At 47.7% G+C, this 26,031-nt stretch overlaps 1 protein-coding gene across 3 annotated transcripts; it reads right to left on the bottom strand.

The window, feature by feature from the left end:
• Nucleotides 1-26,031, bottom strand: LOC103103403 (zinc finger protein 665-like). 3 transcript variants are annotated; one of them, XM_056825742.1, is made up of 6 exons: nucleotides 25,226-26,031; nucleotides 12,568-12,628; nucleotides 12,302-12,424; nucleotides 9,289-9,415; nucleotides 7,531-7,626; nucleotides 1-3,830 (listed from the first exon to the last, which is right to left on the bottom strand). In XM_056825742.1, exons 3-6 carry the CDS (start codon nucleotides 12,332-12,334, stop codon nucleotides 1,495-1,497), a joined length of 2,592 nt encoding a protein of 863 aa, XP_056681720.1. In that variant the 5' UTR covers nucleotides 12,335-12,424; nucleotides 12,568-12,628; nucleotides 25,226-26,031; the 3' UTR covers nucleotides 1-1,494. The 3 variants fall into 3 exon arrangements, 1 of the variants encoding a protein (XP_056681720.1); XR_001622681.2 differs by lacking the exons at nucleotides 1-3,830; nucleotides 7,531-7,626; nucleotides 9,289-9,415; nucleotides 12,302-12,424; nucleotides 12,568-12,628 and adding an exon at nucleotides 18,777-19,016 and having other exon boundaries at nucleotides 25,226-25,723; XR_008918209.1 differs by lacking the exons at nucleotides 1-3,830; nucleotides 7,531-7,626; nucleotides 9,289-9,415; nucleotides 12,302-12,424; nucleotides 12,568-12,628 and adding an exon at nucleotides 18,777-18,963 and having other exon boundaries at nucleotides 25,226-25,723.

The raw sequence follows: 26,031 nt of genomic DNA, 5'->3' as shown, positions 1-26,031 counted from the left end.
TTTGTTTTAGACCACTGACTTTATAAGATTTCTGATCCAAGGAATGATGATCACAAAAATAACTAGCATTTCCATGGTGATTAAATGTTTGCGAAGCATTTTACAAATAGTATCTTATTTAATCCCCACATAAACCCTAGGAGGTAGGGGCTCTTAATACCCCCTTTCAAAAGATAAGGAAACTCAGGCAAGAACAGGTTACAAGATTTGCTCAAAGATATACAGCTAGTGAGTGCCAGAAACAAAATGGGAACTCGGGTCTTGTGGCTCCAAGCACAGTGCTTCATCCACTGGGCCACCTAGTTTCTTAGGGAAAGCATTACAGAAATAAATATCCAACAGTTACCAAAATATTTACACAAAGACTTCTTGTATCAACAAACGAGAGGAAACAAAATGAGTACCAATTAATTGGGGAATAGGTGAAGAAATTAAAGAGTACATGAATGTCATGCAATATTTAAGTGTAATGGCATTAGGATTTTAAGAGAAAAATTAATAATATTTATAGAATTTTATGCACAGAGTAGAATGTTTTCTTTTTTATTTTTTTAAACCCTTACCTTCCGTCTTGGAATCAATACTGTGTATTGGTTCCAAGGCAGAAGAGTGGTAAGGGCTAGGCATTGGGGGTTAAGTGACTTGCCCAAGGTCACACAGCTAGGAAGTGTCTGAGGCCAGATTTGAACCTAGGACCTCCCATCACTAGGCCTGGCCCTCAATCCACTGAGCTACCCAGCTGCCCTGCTTTTTCTTTTTTAAGCCTTTTACTTTCCATCTTAGAACTAATACTGTGTATTGGTTCCAAGGCAGAAAAGCATTAAGGGCTAGGGAATGGGGGTTAAGAGACCTGCACAGGGTCACACAGCTAGAAAGTATCTAAGGGAAAATTTGAACTCAGGACCTCCTGTCTCTAAATCCACCGAGCTACCACACTGCCCCCAAAATTGGGGTGACTTTTAATGAGGTCTCCTATTTTGGGAGGTTTCATGAAGAATGCAATAAAAGGTCTTCTTTTGTTAAGTAGATACATAAGTTTCATAACCAGCATGATTTCTCCAATGTACAGACAGGTATGAGCTCCTATGTGAAGCCCTCCCCACAATCAGTGCTTTTATACATCCTCATTCAAATGTGCATATTGTTGTCTACTGATCATCCTCCTCCAGAATCACATTCCCCTTGAGCACATTCATAAGGCTTCTCTCTACTATGGATCCTTTGATGTAAAGTAACAGATGATTTCTGGCTGAAAGCTTTCCTAAATGGAGTCCTCATGAAGTTGCTCCTCAGAATGAATTTTCTAATACTGAAAAAGTTCTAAATATTTGAATGTCTTTCCTCTTTCATGACAGTGATAAGATTCAATCTAATATGAATTCTTGGATGGGAAATAGAGATGATGTAGCCTGAAGGCTTTACCACATTGATCATAGTCCCAAGTGTGAATTCTCTTCTGTTAAACAAGCAATGAATGGTAACTAAAGCTTGGCCTTATTCATGACCCCCACGAGGTTTTCCTACAGTGTGAATTCTCCCATGTGCAGCAAGACTGTAGCTCTTTGTGAAACCCTTTCCACATTGCTTACATTCATAAGGTTTCTCTCCAGTGTGGATTCTTTGATGTGCAGTAAGAGCAGAGATCTTTGTGAAAGCCATTGTACATTGATTACATTCAAAAGGTTTCTCTCCAGTGTGAACTCTCTGATGTTTTGCAAAATTGGCCTTCTGTGTAAAGGCCTTTCCACACTGATCACATTCATAAGGCTTTTCTCCAGTATGGATTCTCTGATGTTTAGCAAGACTGCAACTGATTGTGAAAGCCTTTTCACATTGATTACATTTATAAGGTTTCTCTCCAGTGTGGATTCTCTGATGTACAGCAAGATGGTTCTTCTGTGTGAAAGCCTTTCCACATTGCTTACATTCATAAGGTTTCTCTCCAGTGTGGATTCTCTGATGTACAATAAGGGTGGAACTCTTTGTGAAAACCTTCCTACAGTGATTACATTCATAAAGTTTCTCCTTATTGTGAATTTTCTCATGATCAGTAAGACTAGCACTGGATCTGAAAGCCTTTCCACACTCTTTACATTCATAAGGTTTCTCCCCAGTGTGGATTCTCTGATGGGTAGCAAAATGGGAATTCTGTGTGAAAACTTTTCCACATTGATTACATTCAAAAATTTTCTCCCCAGTGTGGATTCTTTGATGTTTACCAAGACTGGAGCTAATTCTGAAAGCCTTTCCACATTGGTTACATTTATAAGGTTTCTCTCCAGTGTGGATCCTCTGATGGGCAGAAAGACTAGAATTGATTCTGAAAGTCTTTCCACAATGATTACATTTATAAGGCTTCTCCCCAGTGTGGATTCTCTGATGTTTAGCAAGACTGGAGCTGTATCTGAAAGACTTTTCACATTGTTGACATTCAAAAGGCGTTTCTCCAGTGTGAGTTCTTTGATGTACAGCAAGATTGGAACTCTGTGTAAAAGCCTTTCCACATTGATTACATTTATAAGGTTTCTCTCCAGTGTGGATTTTCTCATGATCAATAAGACGGGAATGGCATCTAAAAACCTTTCCACATTGTTTACATTCAAAATGTTTCTTTCCAGTGTGGATTCTCTGATGTTTAATAAGACTTGAGTGTTTTGTGAAAGCTTTTACACACTGCTTACATTTATAAGGCTTCTCTCCAGTGTGAGTTCTTTGATGTTCCACAAGATGGGAGTTACACTGAAAAGCCTTTCCACAATGATTACATCCAAAAGGTTTCTCTCCAGTGTGGAATCTCTCATGTGAAACAAGACTGGAGCTGTATCTGAATGCTTTTCCACATCGATTGCATTGAAAAGGTTTCTCTCCAGTGTGGATTCTTTGATGTGCAACAAGATTGGAGCTCTGACTAAAAGCCTTTCCACATTGATTACATTCATAAGGTTTCTCTCCAGTATGGATTCTTTGATGTTTACCAAGACTGGAGCTCTTTCTGAAAGCCTTTTCACATTGATTACATTTATAGGGTCTCTCCCCAGTGTGGATTCTCTGATGTAAAACAAGACTGGCTTTCTGTGAGAAAACCTTTCCACACTGATTGCATCCAAAAGGTTTCTCTCCAGTGTGGATTCTCTGATGGCTAATAAGGAGTGATCTGAAGGAGAAAGCCTTTCCACAGTCATTACATTTATAAGACTTCTCTCCAGTATGAATCTTCTGATGTCGAATAAGATCGGAGTTCCAAGCAAATGCTTTCCCACACTGATTACATGCATATGCTTTCTTTCTAGTATGAAATCTAGGACGGTAAGGAAGAGAGGTTGCTCCACATTCATTATGTCCAGAAGACTCCTTTCTAGTGTGAATTTTCTGATGAGTAATGAGCTTAGAGTTTTGGCTAAAGGCCATCCCCCCTTTATTATTTTTATGAAGCATTTTTCCAGTAAACTTCTTTTGGTATCTGATGAGGTCTGAACTGCCTTGAGAGGACTTTTCCTGTAGATTACCTTGATACATGTACATTTCAGGAGGCTTTTCATGGGACTGAAATAGCTCTATCTGTTCAGTACTGCATTTGCTATCTTCCATATCCTGGAAAGAGTCATTCCCTGAGTTTATTTTCTTGTCATGATTTAGACCTGAACACTGTTTGAATGTCTTTCTAGTTTCATCAAATTCACAGTCACTCTTTGGATTTTCATCTACATTGATATCAGAATCACAGGTTTCTCTCAAACTGAAGTCACTCATGAATTTTTCCTGGCCAGATTCATCTGCAAAAATGCTCAGCTTTGTGCTCAACTCATTCACTTGAAACCTAGTCTCTGCACCTGAGGAAAACAAAATAATCAATCATATAAACACAGAAAAATATAAGCACGTAAATATATATTCTTTCCTTTGATAGAACTAATTTACATTCTACTTCCCCAAAGAGAAAAGTTTTCAAACTTAAACTGGCAGAATCAATCTTTGGAAATGCCATTGGATACATCTTGAAGATGATTTACTTTAGAAAGTTTTACATCCAGTAACACTGGATCTTCACAAGAAACCTGTCACAGGCCCAGCATTTTCATTATCATGATTCTCTTATCTCACATAAATTCTCATATCTCATAACTCAGGCCAAGAGTTCAGAATAGCTGATTGACCTGACCAACTTCTTTGCAACTGAGACTAGATTTCAAACCCTGTGACTGTGTATGCTCTGTCTATAATACTAGATGGTCTTTTTCCATTGTACTTTCTATCTTTCCTTTAAATGCCTGCTGTTGATTATACTTATAATTTTGTTAATCTCAGATAACTTTCTGTTGTTCTGTATTGATCAGTTTGTATTTACTCTGACATGATCATTCTTGGCAAATTTCATAAGCTAAGCTGAGAAATAGTAGACTATAATTGTCATGCAATAATTTAACTATTATGTAATAATTTTCAGGAGTAAAGGCAAGTTTTCTTCTTTTCTATTCATATCCAAAGATACTATGCCATGTACTACATATATACTGCTCAAATTATTTCATTACCTATCATATCTTGAAGCATAATGTACTTACCTGGTGATCTCTTTGAATCTCATTTTTTCCTCTACCTTTTCTAGGACCATTTATGAATGGCAAAACTGATTTTTTAAATTTTCTAACATCTGATAGATTCGATGTGGACACTTTACTTTTTGGGATAGCCATTATCCATTTCTTTTTAATGTCTCATTCTCTATCTTGAGTCCATCATCCTTCTGTCAGTAAGTGAACAGTAGGTTCTATTATTGGTCTTCTAACATCATTTAGTGCTTCTAGCACATGCCATTTAGTGGTTCATGAAACCTTTGGATCTCAATATATTTTTCACTTGGGACAACAAGCATGTACATGTTTGAGCCAAAACAGGTTTCTTTGTGCAGTGATTCCAAACCATCATGATTAGATATAAAAATGATTTTGGTATTCATGCAGATTATATCAAATCCTGATCTATTCTCATTATATCATTATTTTGGTTTCTCAACCTGTCCTCAAATTGTTTCCACACCACCATAAAATTTTGACGTAAGCGTATAAATTTATGCTCAGTGGATGGTCCCAGGCATGCACATCTACTCATTGCATTTCTGTAGCCTGTCCCGTAGGGGTTGTCTCATTCCAAGGCCACCTTGTAATCTCATCTCATTAGTGCTATAAAAACCACATTAAGAAGTTATAAATGTTGCATTTTTCTGGGTGCAGATGGTTAAGTTCTTTCAAAAGTATGATCACTAGGCATAAGCATTATAAACCTTCTTGAATGGACCATCACACACATTCTATGAAAAGGGACCATAAACTGCTTCTCTCACTGCAGTATAACGGTCACTTTCTGATTGTAACTTATCTTCTGTTTGTTACTATTCTTCTATTTGGGGTGTTCAGGGAAGAATAACACCTCTGGTGTGAAGACTTGCCAAGCCCTTTTCAGCTCATCCACACCAACCAGATTTCCCCTGTGGCTTCAAGAAGCTATATAAAAGTGTCTTGGCAGGCAGGCTAAACCAACTTGAGGGCAATCCCTCAGTGAGGTAGTCTAACCCAGGCATGTAAAGACTTTCCCTAGTGGAATGAGCAGACAAGGATAATTTGTGTGATTTGTTCCAATATTCGTGAAGACAGCTGAAGAAGGCCCTGTGGACTACTTAGAGCTTGGTCAGACTTCAAAGAGGCCAAGGTTTTCCATTGCCTTTTGGGCCTATACCAGTCATCTTGCCTTTTGTATTGTCTCTGGACTCCAATGACTCTGCCTCACTTAAATCCAATTCATATACAAGTGATGTCACTGGTCCTCTTTAATATGAAAGATGAAAGACATTTTATTATTTGCATTTTCAAAGGATCCATTTCACAATATAGGTTAATCATTCCACAGAGATTCTGTGAGAGTGCAGCCAGTGTGCCGTGGTAGAAAAAATGCTATGTTGGTAGAGGTCTTTCCAAAGAAAGAATGTTTTGTATATAAACATAGTTTAAAAAAAATCAAGACAAGGAGTAGTTAGATGGTAGAGGGATAGAGTCCCAGGTCTAAAGTCGGGAAGACTCAACATTCTGAGTTCAACTCTAGCCTCAGCCACTTATTGGCTGGGTGACCGTGGGCAAATCACTTAATCCTTTTTGCCTCAGTTTTTTCATCTATAAAATGACCTGGGGAGGGAAATGGCAAACCATTCTGGAATCTTGGCCAAGAAAACCCTAAATGGGCCAGGAAGAATCAAACATGGCCGAAAGGAATGAACAAGAAAAAGATTTTTATGGCAAGTGTCTCTGACAAAGGCCTCATTTATTAAATATAGAGAACTGTGGCTCAAATTTATAAGAACCCAAAGCATCTCCCAATTGACAAATCGTCAAATGATATGAACAGGAAATTCTCATATGAAAAAACTAAAACTATCCTTAATATTTAAAAATATCTTTAGTCACATAAAAATGTTCCAAATCACTATTGATTAAATTAAAAGAACTCTGCGGTTATCACCTCTCAGACTGACTAATATGACATAAAAGGAAAATTATAAATGTTGGAGAGGATGTAGGAAAATTGAGTCACGAATGCACAGCTGGTGGAGTTGGGAGCTGATTCAACCATTCTGGAGAACAATTTGGAACCAAGTCCACAGGGCTGTAAAACTTTGCATACCCTTTGGCCCAGTAATACAACTACTGGGTCTAGATCCCAAAGTGATCAGAGATACGGGAAAAGGACCAACTTGTCAAAAATATTTATAGCAGCTCATTTTGTGGTGGCAAAGAACTGGAAATTGGGGAATGGCTGAATAAGTTGTGGTATATGATTGTGATGAAATACTATTGCCCTTGACCAGGACACTCCATCTCCTGACCCGCCCTGGGATTTCTCTGGCCGCCTCTAAGGCTGATGATGCTCATCTGGCTTCCTTCAAGTCCCCTCTAAAACTCCTCATTCCATACTAAGTCTTCTCCAGTCCTCCTTAGCCCTGGGGTCTTCCCTCTGTAGATTAGCTCCAATTATCCTGGATATGGTGGGTTGTATATAGCTGTTTACATGTTGTCTTCCCTAATAGATGGGGAACTCCCTGAGAGCAGGACTTGTTCCTTGCCTTTCTCTGTATTCCTAGGGCTGCCCACAGGGTCTGGCACATAGTAGGAGCTTCATAAATGTTTGCTAGCTTGAATAAACCTAGGAAAGAGTTCATACTGGATGGCTTCAGCCTTTTCTGGATGCTTTCAGGAGTTTCATGCTCCAAAGTTCCCAACAAGGACTTCTTAGAGGATCATAGCTTTATCATTGAAAGGGAAGTGGAAAGCCATGGAGCCTGACCCCTTTCTCCCTTTAGTACAGATGGGGAAGCTCGGGCTCAGAGGTTCAGTTACTTGCCCAGGATCCCATGACTGAAATGTGTCTGAAAATGACTTCCGAGTCAGGTCTTCCTGCCCTCAGGTCTAGCACTCCCTTTACTATGATACATAGAAGCCTTCTGTGATAACGGCTCTTTGTACCTGCTTTCCTCTCACTCACCTGGACAGGAGCTCCTTGGGCTTTTTGGCTCTAGCAGCCATGGTGCTTCTCCTTGCAGAAAACTGGAGATCAAATCTTCTCTAGGAACTGGCAGCCCTGGGCAGATGAAAGAAGGAAGGAAGGGATGAGGAAAGAGAGAAATAGAAAATTTAGTTCCCTTTAGAGAAAGGGGACAAGCAAGGCCCACAGGATAGTTCCCAGGAAGCCTCAAGGATGGTTTCCATGTTATTCACTGTGGGGACCTTTGGAGTGGAGCACAGATCATGCAGCCATTTGAAATCAGAAAATTCCATCTTTTTCTACCTCTGTCATAGAAGGTGGGCACATTCCACAGCTTCTATTATTTGGAAATCAGGGGTAGCTGGTAGTACAGGGGTAAGGGGTCTGAATCTGGAGTTAGGAAAACAAGTTCAAACCAGTCACAGATACATGGTAGCTGGGTGCCCGGGGGCAGGGGGGGGGGCACACACCTGTTTGCCTCAGTTTCCTCAACTATGACATGAGCATAAGAGTACTAACCTCACTGGCATGTTGTAAAACCACATGATAATAATTATACATGATTACATAATTTATAATTATAAAAAAAAATAAATATGCTCACTTGGGGACATAGAACAGGTATACATAAATGCTTATTCCTTTCCTTTCCTTTTTCATCATCTGGGCTGGAATTTGAGAGAAGGATGAAGGAGGAAAACAAATGAAGTGGCTAGCTAAGCTGGATTAGGGGCAGTGAGCTACCAATTTATACTTCTTAGTAAGAAGACCTTTCTAAAGTCTACACTCATCCCAAAGAGGAAAGGGCTGCCTTAGCAGGTAGAGAGGCCTCTTCAATGGCCACCTGCAAGAAAAAGCTACCTGGGTATTAACAGAGATTTTGCAAACAAAATTCGGGGCGATTAGAGGTTAGACTAGCTGACCTTTGAGATTAGCTTGTTATGGTGAAAATCACCTTTAAAGGTTGTTATAATATTAATTTGTGGTCGCCAAGGAATTTACTTATGAAATTCCTAAATGAAACACTCAAGTCAGAATGGGAGTTTATGGTGGTTTAATCACAATGGGAGAAAGGACAGGGAGTGAGAGAGGAGGAAAGGGAAAAAGGTTAACTCAACCTTCTGGCCGAGCCAGAGGGAGATTAGGCCCGAAGGCCAAGGTAAAAGGTAGAATCAGTCCTTGACTCATGTGACCGATCTGAAGGAAAGCTGTCTGCCGGCCTCCTCTCTGCTCGAGCTCCTAGCACCCACTCCCACCTAACTCTGTCCACAGGAAGTGAGCAAATTCCCGAGGCTGTTCCCTACCTCACTTCCTGTGCCTCACAAATGCCAATGGTGGCTCAAGCTTGGCTTAGGACAGCCCAGGTGGGCAGTTAGTTATTTCTGATTTGTCATTGACTAGCACATGCCCGTGTAGTGTGGGTGTGCACAATTTTGGGTGCTAGACCAAACAAGATGGAGATTTAAAAATTCACAAGCTCCAAGTCTGAGATTCTGTTACACTGGTTTGAGTTTTGACCTGAAATTACCTAAAATAGGAAGGAGAGAACTTCCGGAGCAAAAAAGGAAAATTCCAGCTTCCCATCACGAAATTCAAAGAACTTTTATGGGAAAACCAGGCAGCAGGAGAACCCTGTGCAGAGATCAGCACTTTTCTTTTCTTTAATAACTGATACAAGCTCCAAATGCTGCACATTGGGCATGGAATGAAGATATTCCCTTGATGTCAAATTGAATTATGAGAGGAAATGGCCCTTACCCACAGAGAGTAGATTCTGCACATTCTCCAGCATGACCTCCCTGTACAGCTCCTTCTGAGAATGGTCCAAGAGGCGCCACTCCTCCCGGGTGAAGTCCACAGCCACATCCTTGAAGGTCATCCACTCCTAAACCAGCAAATGTCACAGGATTTAAGAGCTGAACCTTCAGAATTCATCTAATCCAACCCATATCAACTCACAGGAGGGCTTTACCCTAAACTCATAACTTCTAAGAGTGTCAGAGCTAGAACTGGAAACCACAGTCATTAAGATTCAAATGGAAGGGGCGGCTGGGTAGTTCAGTGGATAGAGAGCCAGGCCTAGAGAACAGAGGTCCTGGGTTCAAATATGACCTCAGAAATGTCCTGGGCAAAACGCTTAACCCCCATTGGCTAGACCTTACCACTCTTGCCTTGGAACCAATACTTAGTATTGATTCTAAGACAGAAGGTAAGGGCTAACAAAAATAAGTGCTCTGTTAAGATGATTCTATGAAGAATTTGTGAGATGGCAAGTACTATGCATTCTGGGGGGAAAACATGACCAGTGAGTAGTAAGAAGAGAACAAAAAAAGGGAATGATCTACTTGATTTCTGAATGAACTGAACTTGTCTTATCTAGATGAAAGCATGAAGATTCTTGAGTCATCCCAATCCACCCTGAACTGACTTGTCTGAGGTTCAATTTCCAGTCAAGCAAAGAAGAGTTGCCCATTGTTGTACCGAGGGCCTGGGTTACACTGTGGAGGATGCGTCTTAGCCTCAGTATCTTACAGACTTACTGTATGACCGATTGCTTTCACTTATTAATGGAATATATTCATTTCAGAGTAACTCTGGTGGGGAAAGGAGGGCTCCTTCCTGTGGTCACAACGTCACATTTCATTAACAGAGGTTGGGGATTTTGCTAATTCATAAATAAGGCAGTTGACAGTTTATGACCAAAAACAGGATCTCCAGAATATTGGGGATTAAGAGTCAAGGCACTAAGGGGCTGTGACTGATGGATAACAGCCAAAGAGTGAGGTTCCGCCAGAGAGGGTGGTCTGCTGGGCTGAACGAAGCACACGGGTCAGTTAGTTTGCAGACTGAGAAAAGACGGCCAAATTTGGTGATGAAGAGAATATTTTGATGCGTGGCGAGTGAGGATCCTCGCAGAACCAGTGTTTAGTGAGTGCCTTTGTGGGTTTTCTCTCCCATTTTATGTCCTCAGTGTCTGACCCGGCACCCCTTTTCCGTCTTCTGTGGTCGCCTGTCCTCAGACTGATTTAATGACCATCTTTTCGGATCACTGCCGGAGCTCTACCACCAGCCTCAGCTCACTGAAGCCCCCGCTGGCCTCTGGGCATGTGTGGACTCCTTTGTGGCTGTGGGAGATGGGGAGGCCCCAGCCAGTCTTTAGTCCCCTGAGCCAGCCCAGCCTGGAGGAGGGTCTCAATCACTTTCTAAGGGAGAACATTCTACTTTCTTGTAGGAGTTCAGATGGGGGCAGTGAGGACAAAAAGATTCTCGCTGGGTCTAGATGCACAAAGAGCCACGTTCAACTTCAGCCTCAGAAAATGACTAGCTGTGAGCAGTTGAACCTGTTTGCCTCAGTTTCCTTACCTGTAAAAAAGCAGTAACGGCTCCCAGGGAGGATCAAAGAGATACTATTCGTAAAGTCCTCTGCACAGCAGAAAGGACTGGCCTCTTCTCCTCTGCTCCCACCTCCTGGGGCTTCCTATCACCTCCCGAGGGCAGGGGCCCCCCTCAAGAGGGGGGAGGCTCCAGCTCGGCTCAGGCCGGAAGTAGGAAAAGAATGTCCTTGAAGACATGGTTTTTGACAGCTGGAGGAATGTTCTGGGGGCAGCAGCTCCTCTGGGGAAGGGCAGCTTCCGCGGGTCTGGCCGCCGGGCATCCCGGTTCCAGTCCCGGGTTTTGGCACGATTGGGGGGTTCTTCTGGAGGGCCAGAGTCCCCGGCGCACATGCCACGCTCCTCCCTCGCCTTCACTTGTCCGTGGGAGAGGGCTGGCCGGCTGCCCTCGTGCCCCCTCCCTTCCGCCATTCCCAGGACCCTCTGCGTCCTCGCTGGCTCCTCCCCCTCATCCCCGCCAGGCTCCTGGCCCCGCCCCCGCCCTCTCTGCCCGCGACCAGAGCTGGCAGTCCTCCCGGGAACCCTCTGAGGAGCCCTCCGGCCATCCTCCCATTGGCTGGTCCTGCTCTCCTTCTCACCGGCGGAGACGCAGCGGGGCCTAGCAGAAAGCCAGTCCCCTGGGCTTAGAGTCCTGATCCCGTCGGCCCGCACCGGGCAGGCTTAGCTAACTGACGGGTTAGTTACTTCCTGTCTGAGGGCGGTGTGACCCTGGGCAAGTCACTTCAGCTCGGCCTCAGGCTCCCCTTTTGTAAAACGGGCCCCTCCCGGGATTGGCCGGGCAAACCCTAGGCACCCCTGTCGGCGGGGATCCGGGCCCCAGGCGGGAAGGGGGAGGGGGCCCTGAGGGCTCCCCCAGGCAGCTGGAAACTGAGGCAACGGGACAGCCCAGGCCGGCACCAGCCCGCCCCGCAGGGGGCCGATGGGGGGGACGCTCCCCGGACTGCCCGAGGCCTTCCTGAAAGCCTGAAGCTTCTTAGCCCTCCAGGGGCGCGTCGGGGCCCAGCATTCGCCACCCCGAGCGGGGAAGGGCTCCCTCCTCTGGCCGGGCGGTCACACAGAGCCTCCTCTACACCAAATAACGCCCTTGGTGGCCCAGGAGCTCTGGCCGGCTTCAGTTTTCTCACCTGTAAAATGGGCTGCAGTCCGGCCTCCCGGAGAGTCAGACACAACAGAAAAGAGGGAACAGAAACAGCCGCCTCCACCCCCCCCCCCCCCACGGGAGCGTGCTCGCCCCTCACCCTCGGAGGGTGGGACTGGCCCTTCCCCCGGCGGCTCCCGTCTACACTGCCCCCATTAGACTGCGGGCTGCCTTCATTCCTTCCCCTGCAGCCCCCAAGGCCCCGCGTGCGGCCCGGGGTGGGGGTGGGGGCTGCACTCACCCGGGAGGGGGCGCTCTGGGTCCCGGCGGCCATGCTCTCTGGCTGCAGGCTCTGGTCCTCGACGCGGCTGGGCTGGGCGGGCTGGGCGGGCTGGGGAGCCCACTAGGCCGGCTGCTGGCAGAGCTGGAATGGGAGGGGAGCCAGACAATAACTCGAACCCAGAGAAGCCTCCGGGACGTCACTGGGGTGGGGGGCGGCTCCCGGCAGCCCGGGGCTCAGATGGGGGGGGGGGGCGGGGAGGGGCAGGAGGCCTCGCTCACACCTACCTGGCTCCCGGCAGGCCGGAGAATTTTGGCTCCTGAGGCAGAAGGCAGAGAGGTCCAGGCGCTGGGAGGAAAAGGGAGAGCTCAGCCCTGCGGCTGCTCTGGCCCCCCACCGCCCCCCTGCCCGAGGCCTGGGCCCTCCCCCCGCCCCCCCCCTCTCTCCCGCCCCCCCCCTCTCCCCCTCCCTTCTCCCAAGGCCCTGAGAACCCCAGTGCGGGCGCCGGAGACTGCCGGGCAGCCCAGGGTGGCTGAGTGGGAGCTGTGGAGGGCAGGAAGCGCCTTCCCGGGTCGGGGCTTCTCCTGGGACCTTCAGGTCCCCTTAGGAAGCCTGGAGGCTCCCGGCCGGAGCCTGACCCCAGCACTGGCGCTGCCAGGGATCGTGGGAGCCCCCGCGTGAGGCCACTCCTCTCCGAACCCGTGACAGACTTGGGGTTTCTGGCTCTCTCCTCGCCGCCTCCTTCCTTGGGGAAAAAGCTACGCCGGCCGTCCTGGAAATGAAGGGTGGGGCCGGACGGCGCCCCGGAAATAGGGAGGCCACCGGACACTCGCCAGACTCAGGGGCGATGGGGAGCTCGTGGGGCGCCAGAGAGAAGGCTTCAGCCAGCTGGCATGAGAGGAGCCCCAGCGGGAAAGGAAGGTTCATTCCCGTTTTGAGAGGTCCTCTATGGGGGCGGATTGCTGTCTAAGCCCCACCTTCCTCAAGGCAGGGCTGTGCGTGGGTCCTAGGCGGAAGCGTGGCAGGTGTAGCATCCCAGGATGTTAGCAGCCAGGAAGTGTGGTCGATGTACTGATATTGTATCCTGTATATGCATTTACCAAACACATGGGCAGACCTCTTAATGTTCGTGGTTTGGAAAGGGACAGTCCAAAGGACTAGCATAGGGCAGGCAAATGCATGGGCTGGGCCTTGACTGCCACTGTGCCTTGAGTACATTCATTTACAAAGTGGGGTTGGATTAATGGCCTCCTCTTTGATCTTGTCATTGTCAATTCAACCAATGCTAAGACCTTTGCCATGTTACCATTGATCTCCTCCCAATCCACATTCCTAAAACCTCCAATAAATACGGGGGTCAAGCGGGAATTCTCTTTCTTTTTACTTCTCTGGATCCTCAGAGTTCTCTGTCCTATCTTTTCCTGCTTTCCTCCTGACGCTGTCGCCCCCATACTTCCTATTAATGCTCAGACTCCCTTGTCTATAGGAAGTATTAAGGAATTGGTACTCCCCACCTATTCTCTTATTCCTCATATTTCCTCGGAGTTCGTGTTTCGAGTCTGTATTATTCTCCCATTTCCTTAGTCTCCCTTCTCCATCTCAGGTTATTACCCACAGATAAATAATATAGGACTCCCGTGGGGGCCCCTATAGCTGGCGAAGCCGGCGGGAGACCTCCCATCTCGAGGCTCTCCATGCCCGGAACATGCGACCGTCTCATGTTCTGTATCTTGATCTCTTCAGAGAAGTCCTGACCTTTTTTGTCTTGTATCGCCATTTGTGCCTGGATTTTCTCATCTCTCGCCTTTCCCTTTCTGTCGCTCTTCCATTTCTTCACATTTCCTATGGAAGAAGACCTTCCTGCTGCTTGCTGTTCTTGGAGTTGGGTTGGGTGCGGGCCGCCATGCTGCTTTACTCGCCATAGATCTTCGGTGAGGAGGGACATATCCAGGCCCAACAATGGGCCGATGGCTTTCCATACTTGCCCAAAGCTTGCGGAAAGAGGCTCCTGGTTTCAGCGTCGGCTAAAGCTCTTCTCCCTTTGCTTGCAGAACAGATCATCACTCTGATCAGAGTGAACCAACCAGACCAGCATGTTATCCTCACGAAGTTGCACTAGACTAATTTTATACTTAGAGGCCACATTTGCCCGTCATTCCAGTGATATTTCCTACTTTGGCACTACAATCTCTTCCAATGAATGGCACATCTTTTTGGTATTGTTTCTAGAAGCCGGCATAGATGTGATCAGCTTTCATCTCTTTGGCATCAGTGACGGAAGTACAGATTTACATTATTGTAATGTGGAGTGGATGTGAGATTAGCTCTCCCTAGCCCACTTTTAGATGTAATCACCAGAAGCCTATACACCCCCACTTTACATTTAGTGTGTGTGTGGGGTCCTCAACCCACATTCCTAAAGTGGGTGACAACTATGGACTTCCCCCATGGCGTTCCTAAGAAAATTGGTCCATGTAAAATGGAGGAAGGCACAGGAAGTGACACAAAGAAGGATCTTTAAAAGCAGTTGCAACTTCCTATAAGTAAGTGGAGATTTTGCAAGAAGTTTCTCAGAGTTGGAGCTCTTGTGAAGGATCTAAAGACTGGTGTTGAACCTTCTCTTTGGACTACCACCTACGTGAGTGAAAAAGGCTGACTCCTTTCCTGGCTCTTAGAAGGACTAGCTTGGGGGAGGCTCCCTGTCTTGGAGGAGGCCTTGGGGCTAGAACTCTTGCTTTATTCACCATCAGCCCCTCCAATCCATAGTCCTCCGGTGGAGGTTTAATGAGTCCTGCCTAGTTCGAACCAGGCTGGAGTAATTATCTAGTGTGATAGGAGAGATACCCTCTTTACCCTCTTTCTCTACTTTCACTTTCCCCCTATTTTATAAATAAATACTGCTAAAAAGTCATTTGACTTGAGATATATTCATTTTGGCGACCACATTCTCATTTATTTAGTCCAACCTTAATTTTTAACCCTTACAGTTTGAACATATCTCATTGTCATTTTTGAGATTATCCTTTTCTCACCCTTTTATTGACTATGAAGGCTACTCCATTTCTTTTATGGTTTCCTTTCCCACAGTAATATATTAACGATCACTGGAATTAAATCCACCCATTCCTGTCCATTTAAGTTCACTGACAATGAGGAGGTAAATATTGACTCTTTCCATCTAATTGACCACATCCAGCTTACCCTGGTTCACAGATCTTACACTCCAGGTTCCTATGTATTCTGCATTAGTAACTGATTTTATATGGTGGCAAGGGAATAATGATTTTAGAAATTAAATTTTTTAGAGAATATGCCTGACTCCGCTTCATGCTCTATTTCTATTATGTAAATATACAGAACATCTCCTTTCATACCTCCCTTTCCCCAATCATTTTAAGGTTGCAAAAAGAAAAAAGCCCTTAAAAGTCTTTGAATAGTTTCAGAAACTCACACACTTCCCTTTATTCAGTCTAATAAGGCACAAAACAGAAGCTTAACAAATGTGAATTAACTACCTGATAACAAAAAGATATGATTGGGGGGGTTGGTTGGTGTAATAGCTATGCTGAAGGCCTTTGTAAAGTTGGAGCATCCTTTTTCTTTGGCTAGAACTGGGCCTTTCCCCATCTATGTGCTTTACTCCGATTTTACCCAAAAATGCTTTGTAAACTGGCCTTCATGACCTCCCTGATCCTCCCCCAAATCTGGGTCATTTTGTTCAGTAGGAGAGACTCTCTCTCTCTCTCATTTGTGGAACGGTGAGACTATCACCTGCTGATGGGGTATGTCCCATTTATAAGTAGGTAAACTGTAGTTTACCTGTGTGACTATACCCCGTGCTGCCTTGTTCCTGCTTTCATCAGCAAGGATCCAGAAAATTCTAGCAGCATGATGTACGTGCTATCAAACAATATTGGCCTACCAGTTAATTCTAATGGCAAGCCTTTATGGGGCCCCCAAATGTTTTGGAAAAGGAGAGGTCACTGGTAACCTTGGTGGGAGCCATTTCAGCCCAGCAGAGAAGCCTGAAGCCACGTGGCAGAGTGAATTCTGGTCATGGCCTCAGCTCCCTGAAGCTCTGCACTCTTCTCTGGGGTTGACTCTCCTGGATCACTGGTTCAGGAAAACCCCCAAGCATTGCCACTCAACATGGCCTTCCTACTCATTCTTTGGCTTCCTTTTGAACCCCAAACTTTCCCTTTCCTCCTCCAGTTTGGCTAACAAGAATCAAGAGCCAATGAGATCTCCTCCTGTACCCGGAGGATGCGATGTCAACCTATTTCTTGAGGCCCCACAATGTTTTTATTCTTACTATTTTAGAAGTGACCTAAGGATCAGTTCTAAGGTAGAAGAGCAGTAAGGGCTGGACAACTGGGTTTGTGACTTGCACAGGGTCACACAGCTAGGAAGTGTCTGAGGCCAGATTGGAGCTCAGTTCCTCTAGAAAACAGGCCTGGCTCTATGTCCACTGAGCCACCTGGCTGTCCCCAGCTCAATAATTTGTCCATCGAAAAGACCCCTCTCTGTCTACCATTCTCTTTTGGAAGACAAGCTCCAGGAGCACAGGAAATGCCTTTACTTTTGTATTTACATGCCCTGGATGTTTGTAGCTTCCTCAGCACTGGAATAGGCACAAGGAAGCATTTCATAAATGACTTTTATTCAGAAAAACAAGAGATCTGACCCTACTCCTCTGCCTCCTCCTTCCCATCCCCCTCAAGCCTCCCACCCGTGTCATCCCAACTCCACCAAGCCCTTCTACTCTACCCTCTGGAATGCCTGTGCCATTGGCAGCAGATCTTCCTTCATCGGAACTCTACTCCTCTCTTCCTCCTTCCATCTACCAGCTCCCACTGACACAACTTCCCTGCTGATCCCCTTCAACTACTGGCTCCACCTTCAGTCACTTTCCTTGGTTCACTGGTTGAGGCTGGGAAGTTGGGCTGTTCCTCACTTGCCATTGATGCTTCCAGGTTCTCCCCCTTCCCAAATCACTCAACAATATAAATAACAATTGGATTTTATATATATAATTTAGTATATATTTATATAACAAATGGGGTGCTATATATGCATCTGAACAGAAAAGAAAGCGGGGTACGCCACTGAAAATGGCCATATGACCCCTGAAAGGAACAAACCGATTTCTCAGCTTACCAGGTGAAATTTGCCAAGCACGACCATGGGATCATGTCCAGTTTGGCCAACACAGAAGGGCAGGAAGCTGGCACGAGACCGGCAAAATTGAAAGAATAAAACTACAAAAGGATTTGAGGAGAGGGTTGTGGGTGCAATGCAGAAAGGCCATCGAGTGCTGTGGTCAGAGCCTGCTCAGACACATAGTTTGAATTCTAGTCTCAGCCTTCATGAATGAGCTCATGGCCCCGATTCTGAAATATAAGGCGAAAGCTGGCCCTGCCGTCATCTCAGGCTTGTTGTGACAATCCAATGTGACTATACAAAAAAGTATTTGGAAATTAAATGCCAGGATGCGAGTTTCTAACACAAAAGCCCCTTTAAAAATGTACATGAATACAAGTCATTCTCTGTTGATAAAGGAGGAAAGGATATGAAGAGGCAGTTTTCAAAAGGAAAAACCCAAAGCTAGCTATATATATAAATGGAAAAAAAAAGTTTAAATCACTGTTGACTAGGAAAATACTTATTGAAACAACTCTGCGGTACTACTGCACACTATTCAGATTGACTAACATGACGGAGAAAGAAAACACTAATGTTGGATGAGTTGGGGGAAGATTGGGAGATTAATGCACTCTTGGTGGATTATAAAACCGTACATATCCTTTGACCTAGCAACATCACTGGTAGGTGTGTATCCCAGAAATAAAAAAGAAGAAAAGGACCGATACATACCAAAATATTGATAGCAGCTGTTTTTGTGGTGGCAAAGAATTGGAAATTAAAGGGATGGCCATCAGTTGGAGAATGGCCGAACCAGTTGTGATATATACTTGTGATGGAATATTATTGTAGTATAATAAATGAACAAGATGGATTCAGAAAAACTTGAGAAGACTTCTATGAACTGATGGAAAGAGGGAGCAGAGCAAGATCATTTTACACTATTAACTGGAGTATAAGATGATCTCAGCTGGGAATGACTTGGCTCTTCTCAGCAATACAAGGATCCAAGATGATTCCAAAGTACTCAATGGCAGCAAATGCTATCCAATTTCAGTAAAAAAGAATGGAGCTTGAATGCAGATCAGTGCCTACTTTTAAAGCTTTTTCTTGTGTTTTTCCACTTTTTGCTCTGTTTTCTTTTGGGACATGGATATTATGAAAATGTTTTGCATGACGGCACGTGTATAATCTACATCCAAGTGTTTGCCTTCTCAAGGAGGGAAGGAAGGATTTGGGAACTCAAAAATTATAAGAAAAAGAACATTAAAAATTGTTTTTACATGTAACTGAGAAAAAATGGAAATACTTTTCATAAACAAATAAGTTACCCTTCAAGGAAAAGAGACTTAAAGAGTTGAAACAAGATTGATTTATTGTGAAAATACACGAATAGGCAGAATCTTCTGAGGATGAGAGAATTCAGAACACTTGGGAAGGATCTCCTTCAGCTTGCAGTGTGGAAGGCAGTCTCAATTTGGTGGGCACTGATCCTCTCCTTCATCATCCAGCAGGGAGGTGTATGCTTAGCCTTCAGGGTCCTAAAAATCCAGAGAAGAGAGAATCCAAAAGAGGGAGATCTGCATGTCGAAGACTGAAAAACAAAATCCATTCCATTTTGCAAATAAGAGGCTGCTGGTCACTTTGGGATAGTTTTAGGTGGATGATGAGGTCAGAGATCAGACTGACGTGAAATAAGACAACGAAGGAGGCCCTGACTAGTTTTCTGAGGAAATTTGGCTGGGAAGAGGAGGACAGATAGAGGACTGCACTAGTACAAGAAAATGAAGGCATTTTAAGGAAGGGGAGGATGGGGTTGTGTTCATAAGCAGCAGGGAAGCTAGGCAGGGAGAAATTGGAGCTTAGAGAATAGGGAAGTGGAGATGATTGGAGAAGGGGCAATCTTGTGGGAAACGTGGGTTTGAAGATCCACAAGGAAGCGTTTTTGCCTTGGGGAGGGGGGCATATCTTCATATGAAACAGGGTTGTGAAGGAGAGAGTAGAAACAGCATCTCAGTGATGTGAGAAGAGGAAGAGGGGAGGACCTGGAGCTCTTATGGAATGTCCTCAGGTCCCAGGGTGGAAGGAAAGGAAGAAAAGGGAGCCTGGAGGAACAATGAAAAGCTTTGGATCGACCACCGTGCTGAGCAGGGAAGCATAAAAACATTGCCTTGTTGGTAAGGGCCCAGTGAAGATCATCCAACCCAGATTTGTAGTGAACTCGATTGTCCCGGGTGTGACTTTCTCCAGCTCCATGAAAGAGCACGGAAAACTGTAGATAGTGGGAGCAATCCAAGGCTGGAGTTTGGCAAGGTAGGACCAGTGACAGGAGGAGGGGAGTTGAGCCCACTCAGTGAGGCATCAAGGAAAAGAGGGGAGAGTATCCGTGTAGGAGTGCTGGCCCGGGAAAGAACCAAGAGGCAGAGGGATGGGAGGGCCCAGCGAAGAGGAGGCTTAGGAAGCGCAGGAGAACGTAAGAATGGTGGAAGTTAAGGTCAGCTAAAGGAATCACAGCAATAGGACCATTTAGGAAGATGGGTCTGTCAATAAAGCCTCGGTGTTCATCAGGGCCCTTCCCCACGCCCATGTCAATCCATTCACTGCTCCTCACACCCGTTTCCGCCCTCTCACAACTGACTAGGTTCTGTAGGCACCTCCACGTTAGCTTGGGAGCTCGTCCAGGGCAGGCCTCTTTGGTCTTTTTGCGCCCCGTGCTTAGCGTGCACACTGCCTGGCACAGAGGATGAAGGCACTTAGATAATGGTAACGTTAGCATTTGTATCACATTTAAAGGCTTGAAGGTGATTTAGAAATACCATCTTATTTGATCCTCACAACGATCCTGGAAACTGAGGCAGGCAGCGGCCTAGTGACTTACCCAGGGCCCCACCCAGCTGCCTCAGAGAATGTCTATAAAGCACTTTGCAAAGACTGTTCACAACGAGGTGATTATTCCAAGACAAAAGTCTCAGCTACCAACAAGGGGAAGAGAACGGAATCCGCCGACTCGAAGCTGGGGACCTTGACGTTACTGCGGGCCAAACCCCCAAGTCCTTCACATCCCAGGTGCCAGGCCCGTAGGCAGCTTCCCATCCTTTGCACTGAACTGTCCACCCTCCATTTCCCCTCCAAGGCATCATTTCTGACCACGGCACCCGGTTACGGGCGTTTAGAGAATGTCTGCTATGTGCCAGGCACTGGGCTGAGCACTTTACAAAGATCATCTCATTTAATCCTCATAATAACCCTATGAGATGATGATGCCCATTTTACAGCTGAAGAAACAGAGGTGGCATAGGTTAAGAGACTTGCTCAAGGTCACACGGCTAGTCACTGTTGGCAGTGGGGTTTGAAATCAGGTTTGCTGGGGGCAGCTGGGTGGCTCAGTGGATGGAGAGAGCCAGGCCCAGGGATGGGAGGTTCTGGGTTCCAATCTGGCCTCAGACACTTCCTAGCTGTGTCAAGTCACTTGACCCTCATTGAGCTTAAGACAGAAAGTGAGGGTTTTAGAAAAAAAAAAAATCAGGTTTCCTGACTAGGCCCAAAGCTCTGTGGCACCCCCTGGCTGTCTTTCCTAAGAGTCTCACTTTCCTGGTCTCCTGAGCTAAACTTAGGACACCATCCTTGCACCCTCTCTATCTCCTCTCCACGAGCCAAAACCCCCTCTTGGTTCCTGTGTCATGGATGCCTTCTTCAGACATTCACTCCCCTACAGTCCCACGACTATCCCCTAAACTGGCTCTCATACTCTCATTCTACTTCTTGGAGTAGCCTAATATAATCGGTTCGTAACTAACTCAGCTTATGAAAGCTTCCCACCAGAGGGCCTGGTCTTCATTCTCTTATTTTTCGGTCTCTGCTATCCAGAAATGTTTCTGAAAATACTTGCTATGAGTGATACTATGTATTGGCTCCAAGGCAGAAGAGTGGTAAGGGCTAGGCAATGGGGGTCAAGTGACTTGCCCAGGGTCATACAGCTGGGAAGTGTCTGAAACCAGATTTGAACCCAGGACCTCCCATCTCTAGGCCTGGCTCTCCATCCACTGAGTTACCCAGCTGCCCCTTAATTCTTAATTCAGTGCCAGGCAAAGAAATCTACTCACTGTCCCTCAGTAGATCTGGGGCAGCACCAACTGACCCATCCTTGCTGCCCTCCCTGTTGCCCAGCATTCTCTCTTCTCCCTACCCCAATGCCTCTCTGCTCCCACCAGGTGCTTGCCCCTGGCACCAAGCTGACTGGAGATCTCAGAGCTGGAGATCTCAGGGCTCCTGCAGAGATCGCTGGAATGAACTTACTGACCAGGATAAGGACCTCCTTTAGGCAAAACGAAGGACATCGTGGTGTAGCCGACAGAAGGCCCATCTTGGAGAACTCTGCGTGGGTCAATCCTGCCTCAGTGCCCCAAGAATCATTAACCCCCCAAGCCTGAGTGACCAGCCAAATGTTTATTTGTATTGCTGGAAGGAACAAGCATGCAAGGAAGTTCCCTACACCAGTGAAGCCACAGAAGGACAAAAAGAAAGTTGTTTCGATCCTTACAGGGCTCACATCAATGTGGGAAACACGACAGGGACAGACAGGCAAATGCGGCATCTCTGCAAAGTAATAAGTGGGGAGGGAAGTAATGCGTGGTGATCACCAAAAGCCTCTTTCCAAAGTATCATCCAAGCCGAACCTAGAAGGGAGCAAAAGGATTCTGAGAAGCATAGAAGGCAGGTAGCACCCTGGGCACAAGGAAGAGCCTGTGTCAAGACAAGGAGGGTGGAGCTGGGCGGTCACTGGAGGGGAAGATTGAATAGGCCGGTGTAGCTGGAGTATAAGCCTGGAAAGGCAGGGCTGGATGGACGGTTCACAAATGTCAGGAGCTGAAGACAAAGGGGGAGGGATGAGAGGCTGGAGAATCAATAGGCCATGAGGGAGATGGCAGAAGTATAAAGACTGAGGAACCCTGTCCTTCTTTGGAGTGATTCTCCCCAAATGGTACCAGGCTCATTCCAAGGAGAAGTTTCTGATGGTGTTAGTCCTGGAGGGAAATTCTGGAGCTTCTGATTTGAGAATCAAAAAGTATGGGTTAGAAAACAGAGTATCTTTCATCTTTTTACAATGCTAGCCACACAACATGGTGCCTTCCTTCCCTCCCATTGTGGTCTGATTTTACTTTCTCTTGGCTGGCCTTCCATGTCTCTCCTCCTCTTTGACCAGACCATCAGTCATCTCCAGCTTTCTTGAGGCCCCCAAATCTGTCTGGGGTCTTCCACTCCTCTTTCTACATCCTTCTGATGATTCTATCAGGCCTCCTGGTTTAAATAATCCCTTTTATGTAGATGATAAGCTGGTCAGTTCCTTCCTCAGTCCTGGTCCCATGTCACCCACTGCCCACTGGACAACTTGAACTGGATGTCCCTTAGGCAGCTCAAAGGTAGCACGTGCAAAATGGAACTCTATCTTCTTCTCCCAAGTCTTTCCTCTTCTCTAAACTTACTATTTCCATTCGGGGTACCATCGTTCTTCCATTGGCCCAATTTATAATCTTGGATTCATTCTCGACTCTTCCTTCTCCTACATCTCCAGCTTAAAAAATATGCATGTATGTGTTCTCTCTCCTCTTTCAATTCTTTCTCCCCTTCTCCCAGTTTGTGGACACTACCATAGTCAGGAGGCTATCTTCAAGGGGCGTGGATTATGCAGCAGCCCAATGGGGAGCCATTCGTCTTTGGGCTCCCTCCAGCACAAGCTCACAAAACATCTTCCTACAGCACGAGTCTGACCTTGTGAAGCTCTTGTTGAATCTCCAGGGCTCCCTATCCAGGCTAGGACAAAGCACAAACTTCAACTGGACCCTTCAAGCCTTTCCAACCTGCAGTCCTTTCTAAGTCTGAATCGAGTTTTAATTAGCACATTTTAAAAGGCAGGATATTGCCTATTCCTCGCTTCATTGGCCTTCGCCATCCCAAGCTCCAGACTGTCTCTGGCTCTCCATAATGGCTGGACTTCTCTTCCTCTTCATTACGTCCTCCTGACTTGTCAATAGCTTGTTTGTACATATCTGTGGGCTTGTTTTCTACTCATTAGATTGAGCTCCTCGAGGGCAGGCGCTGGCACCTGCCTCTCTTTTCACCCCCCACCATGAGGCAGCGCCTGTAAGATCGTCAGGTGGCAGTCAGAGGCGGGTCCTTCCGGGTCAGTCACCACATGGGCACTTGATCCCATCCCGACTTCTCCTCTTCACTAGGGTTTCTCTGCAGCCTCTGCAGGCGGCACAGCAAGCAGGAGGGGCCTCCACAAGTCCTTCCGGGCCAGCCTTTCCTGAAGGGGACAGAAGACGCTACAGAATGAGGCCATTGTAAGAAGCCAGGAAAGAGGAGTCGGTGATGCCGGCGGCTCAGGACTTCCTTTCCCAGGAGAGCCTCGAAGACAACACAAGAAATGGCTGCTGATCGCTCACTGTGGGCTCACGCCTGAGCCGTCGGGAACGCCGTGCGGTGGATGGAGGTTCTGGGTGCAAACGTGCCTCAGACGTCACTCGGCCCATGTGACCAACGCTTCACTTCTGCTCTATGGATGCCGGTGCTGGAGAAGCAGCCCCGCTCGCAGCAGGGTCTCCCCCAACAAGGGAAGACTCAAACTCCGCTCGATCCAGAAGCAGGAAAAGAACATTCCTGGAAGAAGCAGTTTGTGGTGGCCCGATAGCAGGTGGCTGTGGAGGGAGGGGCCGCTTCCACCCCTGTGCATCATGGGGGCTGGCATCTCCCTTTCCAATCTCAGGCGGCGGAATAAGGGCCGCGAGCGAGATGGGGGTCCTTCTGGGGGGGTCCCCAGGCAGGCTCCAGGTTCCTCCCCATGCCAGGTCTGGCAGTCCTTCCAGAATAAGGATGGGGGAGCGGCGGAACGCAGTACCTCGGGGGCCCTCTAGAGGTCACTGTTTCTAAGCAGATTCGGCACCAAGCCCAGGCCCAGGATGCAGCCACTGCAGGGGCTGCGGTGGGCGTTTAACAGAGGAATGCCGGCTTTCGGGCTCCAAGGGTCCCGGGCCTGTCCCCGCGCCTCACTGCCCGCCGTCAGCCCACCCCAATGCTAGGTCAGAATAGTCAGAAGGCACCAACTCCCTTCCGGCGGGGCCGGACAAGGGCGGAGCTCGGGCCCCGGCGGGGCGCTTTGGGGATGGCTTGGAACAGCCCACAATGAAGGCGCAGGAGGCGCCCCGGCACATTGAACTTGGCCCCCAGGGGGAGGGAGAGGGGAAGGCGGCAGAGCTGAGGAAGAAGCAGGAGCTGGACCCCCCACCCCCACCCCTCCCCGTTCCGCTACGCTCCCGCTCTGGAGGGCAAAGGGCGGGCCCACGCCTTCGGTCCCAATGAGAGGTGTTCCAGGAGCTGGCAGGGCGCAGAGAGGGACCGGCCTCATCGGATCCCTGCGGGGGCTCCCGGGAGACCCACGCAGAATCCTCGGAGGAAAAGGGGGGAGGAGCAGGATTCCAGGACCCGCCTAGGGACGCAGGGAGGGGGCGCTCGCGCACTGTGGTCACTCGGTCAGGCCCCCACTGGACACACCAAGAACTGCTCTAAGCGCCGAGGACACAGCGAAGCTACAGGCGTCTGACAGAGACCCCGTGTGGGCAAGAGGCATCAACAGTCAGACAAAACCGAGGGGGGACCGTCAGCGCGAGCCGCAGCGGAGCTGGGGGAGGGGCCGGAGAAGCTGCTGGGGGAAGGGGGGATCTGGCAGCTCGCTGTGGGGGAGGGGAGAGGTCAGGCTCCACTCAGCACCGGCCGAGCTCCCCCGAGGCCCCCGGGTCGGCTCACCTCCCGCCTCCGCAGGTGGGCCTCGGCCTCCTCTCGGCAGTCTGACGATGCTCCATCGCACGCAGCAGCAGGACTGACAGGTTCTTTTCCCTAGAGGGCGGCCACGAGGTCAACGTCAGCTTGCACGCATGCTCAGGCCTACGCGCACGCCCCGCCCAGTCGTACAGCCCCGAGTAGTCCTGGGGTAGGAGGAAGCGAACTGGCCATCCAGGATCGTCCGTATTAGTTCCCACGCAGCCACGCCCAGGCTGGCACACGTGATCTGCGACCCAAGCCTGACTTGAAACCTGTGCGTACTGTCACGGCCCATCTCTTGGGCGAGCGACGCCAGACGTTCGGTTTTTGCGCGTGTTCCGTATCTTCAATGCTCAGGGCTGCCCCTTGTGAGGTCTGGTGGTGGAGCCAGTGAACATGTTCGGCCACCCCTCTGCGCACTGCCCTCCCCTGCTCCCCGCTCCAGTCTCCAGGCTCTGAAGGCCGCCGGATTCCGGGGTGGCAGGTGCGTGGGTGGGAGCAGCGTACCTAACAGAGGTCAGATAGCCCCCCTCGCCAGTCTCCCATTGGCCTCATGTGCCGAGGCTGACGCCGGGGAGTGTTGGCCTCTTTCACGCTAGGGTCGAGTAGTCTAGTCCGGGCTCAGGCCCAGCTCTCCTCGCCCCGGGAATCCCACGTCCCTCCTCCTTTGCGGATCTCTAGGACGGAGGCGAGGAACGAGCCCGAACGGAGCTTCTTGTTCAGACCGGCCCCATTTCTCCGTCTGGCGTCCCCGAAGCGCCCTGGTCCCGGGCAGTCTGCCCCCCCCCCCC

The sequence above is a fragment of the Monodelphis domestica genome, chromosome 4 (genome assembly GCF_027887165.1).
Source record: "Monodelphis domestica isolate mMonDom1 chromosome 4, mMonDom1.pri, whole genome shotgun sequence".
Classification (NCBI taxonomy): Eukaryota; Metazoa; Chordata; class Mammalia; order Didelphimorphia; family Didelphidae; genus Monodelphis; species Monodelphis domestica.
The sequence above is the reverse complement of the archived record's forward strand: the minus strand, read 5'-3'. Positions and strand labels throughout refer to the sequence as shown.